The sequence below is a fragment of the Sinocyclocheilus grahami genome, unplaced genomic scaffold, assembly GCF_001515645.1.
Source record: "Sinocyclocheilus grahami isolate Dianchi unplaced genomic scaffold, SAMN03320097.WGS_v1.1 scaffold547.1, whole genome shotgun sequence".
NCBI classification, from domain to species: Eukaryota; Metazoa; Chordata; class Actinopteri; order Cypriniformes; family Cyprinidae; genus Sinocyclocheilus; species Sinocyclocheilus grahami.
In genome coordinates, this window is record NW_015505726.1 from 1239414 (window position 1) to 1253219 (window position 13806).

The following is a 13806-nucleotide window of genomic DNA, read 5'->3' on the forward strand; positions in this document are numbered from 1 at the left end:
TGTGGTATATATATATATATATATATATATATATATATATATATATATATATATATATATATATATATATATGAATGTACACTGTTGAAAGTAAAGATTCTGTATTGGTATTAACTATTAATGGCTCCATGAATAACCTTTAACATCCACGGAATGTTTCCAATGCACAAAAGATTATTTATAGTGGAAAACAGGTTTTTCAGATTATTAAAATGTTTGTTTTTTTTTTACCAAAAAATATGTTCACTGAACCCAGAATAGTTCTTCATTGGTATCGCTGTAAAAAAAAAAAAAGGAAAACAGAGCAGATTTGTGGTTTTGTAGGTGTATGTATAAACTTTTAAGGTGTGAACATGTTTTACTCTGGGAATTTACGAGTCTCGCCCTCTTCTTTTGAACGATTCCTTGGCAAATATTCAAACACACCGCACACATATGCGAGCAAAGGCTTTTCAAATAAGCTTGCGTAGCGATAAGACACGAACGAGATAGCGATCCAGTGTTCGGCTCGAGAGGATTTGCGTGGCTAGATCTGTCGTACAGATAGTCCTGACAGCTACCCTGCTGCACGTCAAACGCACGCACACACAGCAGAGCAGTTTTCCCAGCTACTCCTGTTTTAGTCCCTCGAGGCAGATGGCTGGTAGCGTCACCTGATGTGAGCTGCTGCACTTTTCCTCCTTATTTCTCATGACATCATTTTCTTTTCACAGCGCTTGGCATCAGAGAGACTATTTGCCTTTATTCTTAAGTATGAGCTGTGAGTCAACACCTTTGTCTCAATCTAGCTGCTCCATTTTCTTTTCTGGTTTCTCATAAAGCAACTTAAAAACACTCGCGCATGCAGTTTAAGATCGTTTCAGTTATTCTCCTACGTTTTTATGATCCAGATTGTTTTTTAGAACCCGTTTTATCCTTTATAATCGGTGCTAAATAATTGATCGCCCTCTTTTTTAATTATTGATCAACACTATGCTTCACAATCCAGCATATTTTTCATCCTGAGTGTGGTTCGAATATGATTTATCATCTATGATGTGTCTCACTCTCTCTTTGCCTCTGTCTTTCTCTCAAAGGTTCGTGCCAGGACAGGGTCTGGTGCTGTATCCACAGATCGGGGATAAGATGGACATAGTTTGCCCACGCGTGGAGGGCGGCTCAACAGAAGGAGTGGAGTATTATAAACTCTATATGGTTCCTCTGGAACAGCTAAAGTCCTGTCAGGTCACAAAGGCAGATACGCCTCTACTCAACTGCGTCAAACCGGACCAGGACGTCAAATTCACCCTCAAATTCCAGGAGTTCAGCCCAAACCTCTGGGGCCTGGAGTTCTTCAGGGGGAAAGACTACTACATTATCTGTGAGTATGACAGCGGATATCTGTAAACCACCCTTGCCTCACCGTTCTGGTCAATTACATTTTCTTGGGTTTGTTTATGTGGTTTTAAGTATCGGGAAATGTTGACGTTGCACGGTGAACTACATTAGCAATGTTTTAGTAAAACGTGGTGCAAATAATAACACATTTATACCACATTTGCTAGTGTTTGTTTACATCAGCTGAAATGGTTGTTAGTTCAGAGTTAAAGAGACAGAAATGCTTCTGTTTGTGAGTGGCATTTGACCATGAACGCGTATGTACACAAACAAAAATGACTTCTCGTATTCGCTTTGCATGTGGGTTGAATTTTCACATTTGCGAGAACAATAACTGCTCACCTGGCCTCAGAACATACAGTTCAGGCTCAAAGCAAGCTGTATAAACAGCGGGTGAGGTGGAAGAGGAACGCAGGGATCTACCAAATTGAATAAGGCGCGCACACACACACAGAGACTGCTTTGATACACAGCGTCAATCTCATTGCCCAGACCTGAGCCGTTCTCTCACTCTTGCTCACAATGAGAGTTCACTTCCAGCATAAGGAGAAAATCCAATTTTGCAGTTCTGGGCAAATTCTCTCCTCCTTTGTTTTGCTCTCTCTCAGTTTCTCTTAAGCGACTCTAATTTGTGGAGAGAAAAGTAAAAGAGAGAAAAAGGAGGTGGAGAAAGAGAAATTAGTTCATTTTGCTGCATTGTAGATGATAATTGCCCTGGTGTACAGCTGGAGTCGTGTGTGTGTGGAGTTGTGAAGTGCAGAGACGTATGTGCTTGGGGGGGGTTATTCGATAAGTCATTAATTAAAAAGTTTAATCCTAATAGCTCAGTTTAATCACTCTGTCTTTATCAATTGGATCTGCTTAGAAACCAATCAGATGATTTCAATCCCTTATAAATGTGTCCAGCAAGCCAAACGTCTGTGTGTGTGTGTGCAGGACTCAACAATGAGGATTTTTTCTTTAGGCCAGTCGTATAGATTTTTACTTGGCCTGACAACTTTTTCACATAAATACGATAAACAGCTATTTTTGAGGAACATATTTTAATATGTGTCAGAAAATTATGTACATATTGTTCATTAAACATTAAAGGGCTTCCTTCCAAAAAAAAAAGCTGTTCTTTTGAACATTCTGTTGATCAAAGAATCCTGAAAAAAATGTGTTATAGTTTCCAAAACTATTATGCATCACAACTGTTTTTAACATTGATAATAATGTTTCTTCAGCACCAAATCACATATTGGAATAATTTCTGAAGGATCATGTGACACTGAAGACTGGAGTAATGGCTGCTGAAAATTTAGCTTTGCCATAATAGAAATAAATTACATTAAAATAGAAAACATTTATTGCTGTTTTTACATTAATTTGTTCAAATAAATGCATCCTACATAAGCATAAGAAAAACTAAACAAACAAAAAAAACATACAGGCCCTTTTCATACAAAATGTTCATTCAAAATATGCACATGATAAAAGCATGCAGTTGGTCAGCTGGCCTAAAGCTCAGCATAAGAAAAACTAAACAAACAAAAAAAACATACAGGCCCTTTTCATACAAAATGTTCATTCAAAATATGCACATGATAAAAGCATGCAGTTGGTCAGCTGGCCTAAAGCACTCACTCTGACCCCAGTCGTCGTCCACCTTTATTGCTTTATTGTTGAGGCCTGGTGTGTGTTGGTGTGTGCTGGCCAAACTTTCAAATGGCTCTTCTATTGTTCATATGCAGCCTGATGCTGATGACTCGATATGATTGTGTGTGTGTGTGTGTGTGTGTTTGTGTGTGAATATGAGCTTGATGTGATCTGGTCTGACAGATTGCCCTCGAGCTGGGAGCCAGAAGAGAGATACATGATCTAAATATGGCACGAGAGAGAGAGTTAGAGAGAGCAAGAATGTTTAATAAAAAAGAATACAATCTGCAGAAAGATTAATCAAATGAATGAATCAGAGACAAATCTATGTAAATCTTAAAGATGCGTTCAGAAATTGTGTCCCTTAAGAATAGAATAAAAGTTCATTGGCAACAAAAAAGCAAGTAGTGCTTAAAAAGCTGAATGTAACCGTTTTACATCCACAATTTTAATTATTGTTTCATCAGTTTTAATTAGGACAGAGTCTATGACTGGTTATTCTTCAAAGTTGTGTGTGTCCTGGGATTGGCAGAAACATTTATCAGGTATTTCAGTTGCAGGTTCAGAGAAAGACAATTTCACATTCTCTGAATTAGTTTTTTTCAGACTTCCCCATACTGACAGATGATGAAAAATGAAAACATTATCCCTTAGCAACTAGTTATGTAATGTAACAGCATGCCATTGCCTGAGGGCGAGCATGTCTTTAGACACCAACGATGATGAACATTTATTGCTGATAAGTGATAAGTGATTTATAACATTAAATCGTATATAGAGTTTAAATTAATTTCCATTGTATTCTATTTTTAACCTTCATTTCTTTCCTTTTCGTTTTTTCGTTATTTTATTTGTTGTAGTTTGTTTTTCATATGCTTTGTCAATATTATAAACGTTAATAATCATGCCATTGAATCATTGCTGACTTTGAAAGAGAGATATAAAGAGAGAGACATGATGTTTGGCTTTTTTCAAAGCCAGTGAGGGCTTTTCGAGCTACCGTGCCATATCTTATTAGAGTAGATGTGCAATGTTTGTTTGTGTGTGTGTATTGTTGTGTGTCAGCTCTCATTATTGGCCTGAGTGCTGTTCACCACTCTGACCCTGATGCCATGCTGATCAGGTCAAACTCCACAACAGCTACAGCCCATCATCACAACTCACATTCACATTCACGTTCAAGTAGCTATATTGTTAAATTATTGCTATTAATTATTATTAGTATAAAAATCAATTTATGTTTCAGTATAATACTATGCAACATTTCTAAGCATTTAATGCCTGTTGCATGGTGTCGCTTTCCAGTCCTGTCCCACTGGTTGCCCTTTTGTCATGGCAGGACTTTACATACCTCGCAGCCTGTTTGAGCTTGATAGGGTTTCACCAAACAGGTATTGGTGTCAGTATTGAGTTTTTGGGTCCTCATGTAGCACACAGACACATTTATCTAGCTGGGGTCATAACCTAGTCTATCACATACTGTATGTACAATACATACTGCAGACTAACCCAAACCCTAATTGTACCTCTAAAAGAAAACCTTTTCTATTTTATAATGAAAATAGATTTATTTAATATTATATTTTACTAATATATTTTATTTATGAATCATTTTCCAACTGAGGACGGCCCCAAAGGGAGGTTTTTAGTTATTGAACTATATTAACAGTACGTGTTTTTCTATTATGGTGGGCACTTTCCATTGACCTCTATTGTTTTTATACTCCTCTAATGATTTTCTTTTTTTAAATTCTTTTATGGAACATTTTCTGCCTTATTTTTCAATTAAAGTATTTAGCTTATTTATTAAACCTTTTTTTACTTCATGGAGCCCTCTTGCTGCTCTCCACAAAGTAGGTTTCAGGCTTTTCTGGGGAAATTTGGCCTTCACAATGTAGGCCAAACCTCTCCCACACACAAATACTCTTTGCCAGCCGGTCGGTCAGTTCAAAGTCAAACATTCTTTCACTAAAACTCATCTATGAAGAAGTGCTTCAAAAGTGTCTTTGTATTCTAATCAACTCGTCACTTAAACTAAAACTAAATGAACCGCATGTGTCATGTGACTGTTGACCTGGAATGTGAAATCATCATGTGAATATTGTTTAGCAATGTGTTTGCTTTAATGCGTGCGTGTTTAGGCTCATTTGCCAGATTTATGAAAGGAACGCAAGCTTTTAAGGAGCTTTACATGTAATGTGCTTGTGTTCTTCTCAACACTACAAAGCCACAGGTTAAAGAAGCAACAAAGAGAGTCAGATGGTGTCATGCTGCAGTCCTAACAAACAGATCAAGAAGAAAAGTAGAATCAGAAGGATCCGTCACATGGCACACACATAACTCACTCACACTCCATCCTTGGCAGCCTCGAGAGAAAAAAAAAAGTGATGATGGGGGGACAGGCGCCTCATAGACTCCAACATCACCGCCCTCCCCCGTCTCTTTCTCTCTCTCTCTCTCTGAATGCAGGCCACATTGTTCTGGACGCTGACCAAACGTTAAGCCCTTGGCAGCTCGTTAGCCCTGTGTTACTGACCCAAAAGACCGCAAGCCTGCCGGGCGCGGACACACACGCACATGGCATAGCTGTATTGTTCGGTTAAAAGCCCACATGGGACACGTGGGACCAATGGCCAGAATACTGCTGATAGTTTGTTTAGCAACAGATAAGGACGTCAAATGGCTTAATTCAGTTCAAATTCATTTTATTGCAAAGTCGAATTGCAAGAAAACTAGTTTTCCTGGTCACACTATTTTAAGGTCCTATTCTCGCTATTAACAAACCATTAACTACACCATTTGCCTCAATAAACTCCTAATTTGCTGCTTATTAATAGTTAGTAAGGTAGTTGTTAAGTTTAGGTTTTGGGTAGGATTAGGGATGTAGTATATGGTCATGCAGAATATGTGCTTTATAAGCACTAATAAACAGACAATATGATAATAATAGGCATGCTACTAAGCAACTAGTTAATAGTGAAAATTGTTCCCTATATTAAAGTGTTACCATTTTCCTCACTTCATTTTTTAAGCCAGTCCAACATGTACTCAAAAAAAGAGAGGACTGTTACATATATATATATATATATATATTTATTTATTTATTTATATATATATATTTTTATTATTTAGTCTATTTTCCTCTCGTTCACTTATTTCTTGACAAACATCTGCTGTGGCTAAAGTGTTACATGCTCTTAAACACGCTCCAAACCTCACATTCATTAATAGCGCTCTCTCTCCGTGCCTTATTCGCTAAATTATTAACAACCACTCCTGGTGCTGGAGGCCTTTGCCTCGCTGGTGAAGAAAATCAGCTTTTTATTATTCCTTTAATCCTTCTTATTTCCTATTGAATTGTTAAAGAGCAAAGGCGCACTTTCAACAGGGGTCCTCCTGACCATTTCATCTTTCAACACCAAAACAAACAAAAACAAAAAAATTCATAAATGGCAAATAAAAGTTTGGTTACATGATTTATGAAGGTTCTACAATGAAACTCGACTACATGAATATTCATTGGTTGGAGTTACACCATCTAGATAGCTTGTAACTTCTTTGATCAATCTCAGTTATGAGGTTGCATATATAACAGCAACACATGTTGATATCATGTTGCTAAAGTTCTTGTTTTTGGCATTGTGTTTCAGCTACATCTAATGGAACGATGGAAGGGCTGGATAATCAGGAAGGAGGGGTGTGTAAAACCAAGTCAATGAAAATCATCATGAAGGTTGGACAAAGTGAGTAATTGTTTCACTGTCTTGTGTGTATGTGGGTATCTAATAGCTGTGAGCACGAGGGTGTAGAACAATAGCAAAGCCCTTCGAACCTGCTGCAGACCCTGCGCTGTAATTAATGACGATTATTCATAAATCACCTCACCAGTGACATCTGTAGTAATTAGGGTTGCAAAAAGGTGGAAAATTTCCAGTAAATTTCGGACATATTCCAGAAATTTGGGAAACTTTCCAGGATTTTTGGGAATATTCCAGGGATTTTTTTGGAAAGTTTCCAGAAATGTTCCACCCCTTTGCAACCCTAGTAGTAATTACCATAGGCCACACCCACCAACACAAGCGACTGAATTTCTCGCTCTCTCACAAATATACAGACACAAGCTGAAGGTCACTAGATTAATCATGGCTGCTTGTGTTTTAATGACGAACACACACACATACACACTCTCATGGTCGCTATCAGTCACACACGCACACTTTTATTTCGCTGAGCAGCGTGAAAGTAATAGCTCTCCACATGAAAATGCATACATATATCAGAGTGATGAATGTGTTTCTTATCTATGTTTTGCAGACCCCTCTGATCCCTTTTCCCCCAAAGAATACCCCACCAGTTACCCTCCAAAACACCCCGACGTAGGGGGCAAGAACACCAAATCGAATGAAGTACTTGACAAGCCGGGTACGTCACACACTTTATCACCTCACACACCTGTAAGGGGACGCTCACTGATTCATCATTCTCTCTGCTTTTTAATCCCCTTTTTGCTGAGCAAGTGCCAGTCCTCTGTCACAATGACATGCACGCTGACTCGTTCTCATAAAATCCTTCTGACAAGCAAACGTTAACGTGACAGAGCAAGACAGACGCATTCGTTGTAGAATTCAGCTTCTACGTAGAAGCATATGGACATCAAAATAATTTGAGTGGAGTGTCTTAGGTACAATAATCCACTTGTAAAACAGCCGGAGTGTGAGAGTTAGCAGCTCATCTGTTCCGCCAGACAAACTCACTGGAGTCCAAAGCCATGTGAGGTCACTCTGTCCACAGCTTTCCACCACCACGGACGTTATCTATCCTAATACACATTTTTGAGAGTACTGAAAACTGGCGGCTTCCACAAGCACATAACTAATTAATTTAAACCATTTAGATAAAGGCACTTCTTATTAAAAATTATCTTTCTTTTCTCTACAGCACTTAAACTACTACTCAAGATTTGTACTCTGGTTTCTTCTTGAAATTTGTTTTCACGGCACTGCTAATACCGTCGGCTCTTTTATGATCAATCGCTTGTGTTTTCTCTCCTTTGAAAGTTGCTTTAGATAAAAGCATCTGCTAAATAAATACATGTAAATTTATTTCACCATACATAAAAGACGTTTCATTTAGTGTCAATGCATCTTTTTAATTGCTCATGAGTATTCCATTTCCATTCTAATCTGAAAGCCTGTTCACACCAAGAACGATAACTAAAAAAGATAACTATAATTATATATTAGCATTCAGACCAAATTAGGGGTGGGCGATATGGCAAAAATATCATATCACGATTTGTTTTCATGAATATCACGATTTTATCACGATTCTTTGTCATGTTGGTTTTACTATTTTGCAAGTTGTCTAAGCAGTACAGCTAAACTAATTTCCCTATTTTAAAAACAAAGCCTTTCAAGGTAACAAAATATAGAATCCGTTTTTCTGACAATGGTTTCATTTCACTTTAGACATAACCAAGTGTGTTTATATGTAAACCTTGTGTGTTTTTGACAGTATTAGACGTGGAAGATAACTTAGTTCAGTAATTAGGCACTGTTTGACAGGCTTTTCAATTTGCGCTACGCACTCAGAAAAAGCGCATGTCAGAACAGCGCGCAAACAAAATGTTTAACTGGCAAGGCTTTAAAGCACACGCATATAATGTACTTTTTTGATTGCGAATAAGTGCAGTGTCTCGCCGTGAGTGTAACTCTACCACTGAGTTAGCATTTGATGTGAATGTATGTCGCGTTGTACAGTATATTTAAATGGAGGCGCCCGAACTTTAAGTGATAGAATATACACTGTAGGACGATACTACAATATTTCTTCAAAAGCAGATCGTGGAGACATTTTAATTGTCCACGATCAAAAATCGTCATATCGCACAGCCTTAGACCAATGTTAAATTATTGTAGTTATCAATGTGAACAGTTCTTAATACTAGTTGCTCATTGCTTTTTTTTACTAAATTTATGTTGTTTTTCCCCCACATAGATGCAGCTCATCAAGGTGAAGAGAAGGGAGATGGAAATAAATCATCATCAGTCATCGGCTCAGAGGTTGCCCTGTTCGCCTGCATCGCCTCAGCCAGCGTCATTGTCATCATCATCATCATCATGCTGGTATTCCTCCTGCTGAAGTATCGACGACGCCATCGCAAACACTCGCCTCAGCACGCCACCACGCTGTCACTCAGTACATTAGCCACGCCCAAGAGGGGCGGCAGCGGCGGCAACAACAACGGCTCGGAGCCGAGCGACATCATCATCCCGCTGCGGACTGCTGACAGCGTCTTCTGCCCGCATTACGAGAAAGTGAGCGGCGATTACGGACACCCCGTTTACATCGTACAGGAAATGCCGCCCCAAAGCCCAGCAAACATCTATTATAAAGTGTGAAAACGGACACGCTTCTTTCGGACGTTTTAACTCTAACCCCTCGATGAACCCCCTGTGGGTGGCATTGATGCCAGAGCTCACCCTCGTCCTGCCCCCTCTTATTTTTTTGCTGTTCTTGTTTATTTTAAAATATTCCTGATTATTACTCTCAGTATAGATGTTGCTGATGGTGGCGTGACACTCCTGATTCGCTGCTCTTGCACCTGCAAAAACGAAACGAACAACAAAAAAAAAAATGACAAAAAAGAAAACAGAAACCCTTCGGGAGATTGACGTGCACTATAGCGGATAGTGTGTGTACGAGGGAGCGTGTGTGAATCAAACAAGCAGGGGAGAGGGGGGTTGAGGGTGTGGCTGTGAAAAGAGAGGTCAAGACAATGATTGTTCCTCTTTTTTCTACTACATCATCTCCTTTAAAGACACAACACACGGAGATGGAGAAGAGAAGTGACGTAACAGTATCACACAGCAAGAAATATGAACTTGAGCTGTTTATTTAGCTTGGCTGACTGGCGGATCCATCTCGAAACAGATAGTGAATGCAGCCTATTGGCCAGAGCTACAGGAAGTGGATTTATCGAGGAAGCGGGAAGCTCTCCGGAGCCTACTGTTGGACATTTGAATGGACATCATCTGTTTTTGCACGTTCACTCGTACTGTTTTCATTTACGTTAGCTCTCCTCATTTGCTCACCTCTACAAAATGACTCACGATGTTTACTTGAAGTCTTTTTGTATGGTCATGCGTCTTGTATTTTTTTCTGTCATTCCCAGTGCAGTCCACTTGCAGATTTGTTTGGTAGAAGACTAATAGGTATCGTCATAGAGATCCTTTTGTGCTGGTTTATGTGCTGTTTAGTAGCGTGGAAGACACATACACACATTTCATTTCATTTCGTATACGTCTGCTTCCAGGACTGGAAAAAGGAGACACATAGAGAAAGAAGGAAGGAAAGAACGTCGATATTTGGTACAGTTGCTGTCCTGTTGCCTGCTGGGAAGGTGGAGGACCCACATGAACACTTTAGCAGCACTTTGAAAGCCTCACCACTTTTCCCACATGGAGTACAAACTCAAGAAAACACATTAAGAGAGAGAGCAGGGAGCGAATCACTCAAGGCTTATTAGCAAAATCTGTCATTTTTAACACAAAATGGCCGCCTTCCCCAGGCATGTCGCTGCAAAAGTTCCTGTTTTTCTAGTATTTCTGCCATCGCACACAGACACACACACATTCTCCTTCACCAGTGGCCAGTGCAGATTGTGGAAGAGAGGAACTGGTGCTCTACTTTTTCGCTCAAAAGCATAGGGACATCAAGATCTAATTGTTTAGTGGAAATGAAACAAAAGATTTAATTAGCGTTTCTTTATGGATTTGTTTAGCGCTAGATGAAAACGCTTGGAAAGAGTGCACATAGACTTTATTTATGCTAGCGTACAGACAGGTCGCCGTGAGACACCAAGAATATGAATAATTTATGGCGAGTCTGCACATTATGCAAGCTTCAAGTTTTCCTTTTCGTTAATAGATATTTCTCAATCTCGCTATTTGCTTTTTCCCATCGATCCCTACACGAATAGCTGCCTTTCCACCACAAACACACACACATACCCTCACAAAAAGCACATGCGCTCATGGCCAAGGAAGGGGCGGCTTTGGAAGGAGCCCTCAGGGTAAACAGCATGTCGGGTTTTAAAATAGCCGAAAGGAATGAGAGGGAAGGGCCAGAAACGGACCAAAGGAAGGGCACGTCTAACAGAGTCCTGGCTAAACCAACTTCTCCGGCCTGCCTGTCTCTGTTGATGAAGCTCAGATGTGCTCTGGGTTGAAATTAGGCCCCTTAATCTGGAAGGAAAGCAGTAGATGTGGGTTAGCGAGCATACCAGATGAGAACGAGTGCAGGCTAAATGTAGTAAATTGCATGAAATGAGATCTTTCAGGCTCAAATTGTGGGAGGTTTCTGGAGGGGGAAAAAACACATTATGATCGATGGAGGTCACAAGTGGATTTAGCGTGCATTTTAGAGAGGAAGTCGCCGAGCAGAGGCCAGAGTATCCCACAACCCGCAGGAACTCGGAACTGGAACTTTTTGTCGTCATTTGTGTGAAACCCTTGGTGAGCAATGCCAGCCTGCAAGACAGTTCATCTTCATTTGTTTCTTACGTCGAAATCGAAATCGTTTGAGAGTTGAAAATGTCCACAAACTGACTGTGGATCGCCATAGTCGCACATGAACTGTTCATCCATTTTGTTTTCACTTGTTCATTGAGGTTCTTGAATCTCACCGAGAAGCCAAGCCTTGTGTGATCGGAGCTTTGTGCCTCTGTAAGAGGCCACAAAATCTGCAAATATGCAATTTTTATTTATTTTTATAACAATTGAGAAAAAAAGATGATATACGTTCACCTATGGAAAAGTGTTCTTAACCACTGAAAATTAAATGAAACAATACAGCATACGAAAACACTACAACTCCGGTGTGTTATTATTTGATTTTTTACTTTGTGCTGTAGGTTCGAGGTAAACTGTGAAACATGAACTCTTACACACATACATATTGAAGACTGAGCAGTTGTTTTAAACTTTAGAAGACACACACATACTACGAAAACTACAAACACATTGCTGTTCGGTTGCTGTCCTATATGGGATAAATATGACAATCTCCTTAGTTTCTTTGAATCCGAAGACACTGTCCCGGAAAGCAGGTTGCAAACGTTCCCGTAACATTTTAGGAGCGGTAGGACTCAACTGGTAGCGTAAGATGTTGCACCGATGTGGGCGGAAGGTTTGCGAAGCGCTGGGAGAAGTGTCTTCGGGCCACTGTAAAATGCCTTGCTTGTATGGTCACCCTGAGTTCATGTGACTCTAGTTTTTGCACCGTACATCTGTAGGTGAGAGGCTGTAAATACGTTATTGTTTGTATTGTATATGGATCCCCGGTCGTTACGATAGCCTTATTCTCACATTTCTAGCAAATAAAAAAAGTTACGAAATAAAAAAAAAAACTAATCACTTCAGTTAAAAGAGAGCATACTAATTTTTTTGGTAAATAACTTGTGTAAATATTGATGACGAACCCAATAAATCGTTTTTTATAAACTCTTAAGTAAGATGTTTTGTATAGAATTGGAATTTTTTGCTATGTATTTTAGCTAGCACTCGTCAGACCCCTCCCACTCAACCCTTTTGCACTGTTCCCATGGTGATCTGGTTTAAAACTGAAAAATGAGATAGAGAATTGCCAAACTGACTGCTTGCTGCATATTTGTGCCATACGTGTGTACCATAGATATTTATTTAATTAGTTCTTTGTTTTTGCTTTTTTCTGTCAGATTTTTTTCTACCCAGTTTGTACGCAACCTCAGTATTATCATTTGAGTTTTTCCCCGACTTCTCTGTTTTCTTTCTGTTGCTATCGTTTCCCTGATGGCCCATGTGCCCATCCTTCTCTCGCAGTAAGATCTGGTCAGGACATGCAACCTTATAAAGTCATAGAAATGAAATGGCACACATTCCACCAGTCTGTTACAAACTGAAAATGTTTTTCAATAAAATGTTTTTCCTATGGAACTTTCAGTTCTCTTTTATGCTTATTTGAGTTCATCCGTTTACAATTGACATTAATTCTTTTTTTTTTTTTACCATCTTTCCTGAAGTGAATGAACTCTGTCTGATATTCATGAATGAAAACCTGCCCAGGCACATTTGGGGTTAGTTCATAAGCTGTTAACAATATTGTGGTACAACTTTTGATCATTCTACTTAACCACAAAAGTAAGCAAAGGGTTCAAGAAGTTCAGAGGGATTCATAAACTTCTAAAGAAAAAAAAGAGCCAGTTTAGAGCAGGGTATTGATTAAATGATTCAATTGAATGAACTGGCAATTGTTCATAAATAGGGCACGCAGTATTTTTGGATTCTCTAACAAGAACTGTCTTAAGAGAGTTTGTGAATCAATCATACTTGTCACTAAAAAAAACTGACTCATATACAAGTTTTCATAAATCGGACTACGCTGGCTGCACAGTAAGTTTTGATTCACTAAAAAGAACCAGTTCAAAAAAAGTTCATGAATCAGACCCCACTGGTTAAGCTTTATATTTAAAATTCACTAAAAAGAATCACTCACGAGTCATGTGTTCATTAATTGGGCAACATGAGTTGCACTGTATGATTCTGATTCACAAAAAAAACTGATAAAATAATAATTTGATGGTGATTGAAACCACAGTCAAGCTGTAATTATTGAGCACAGTACATAACATTTTTATCACATTCAATTTAGACTTCCAGCTCGAGTTAAAATATATATTTTATGCCGTGCAGATTTAGCAGCAGTGTTGTGCCACCATTCAAGACAGTATAAGAAACACTGGCAAACAGTAAA

General features: G+C 39.0%; 1 protein-coding gene across 1 annotated transcript in view; it reads left to right on the plus strand.

Annotated features, from left to right (window-relative positions):
* The window catches only part of LOC107555860 (ephrin-B2a-like), a 20572-nt gene extending 8138 nt beyond the window's left edge, over positions 1–12434 (plus strand). Inside the window, exons 2-5 of the mRNA XM_016238781.1 lie at positions 1077–1360; positions 6666–6758; positions 7330–7437; positions 9013–12434. Of these exons, the coding sequence (XP_016094267.1) occupies positions 1077–1360; positions 6666–6758; positions 7330–7437; positions 9013–9416 (889 nt within the window). The 3' untranslated portion in view covers positions 9417–12434. The remainder of the gene's footprint in view (positions 1–1076; positions 1361–6665; positions 6759–7329; positions 7438–9012) is intronic.
* Positions 12435–13806: the final 1372 nt, after the last annotated feature.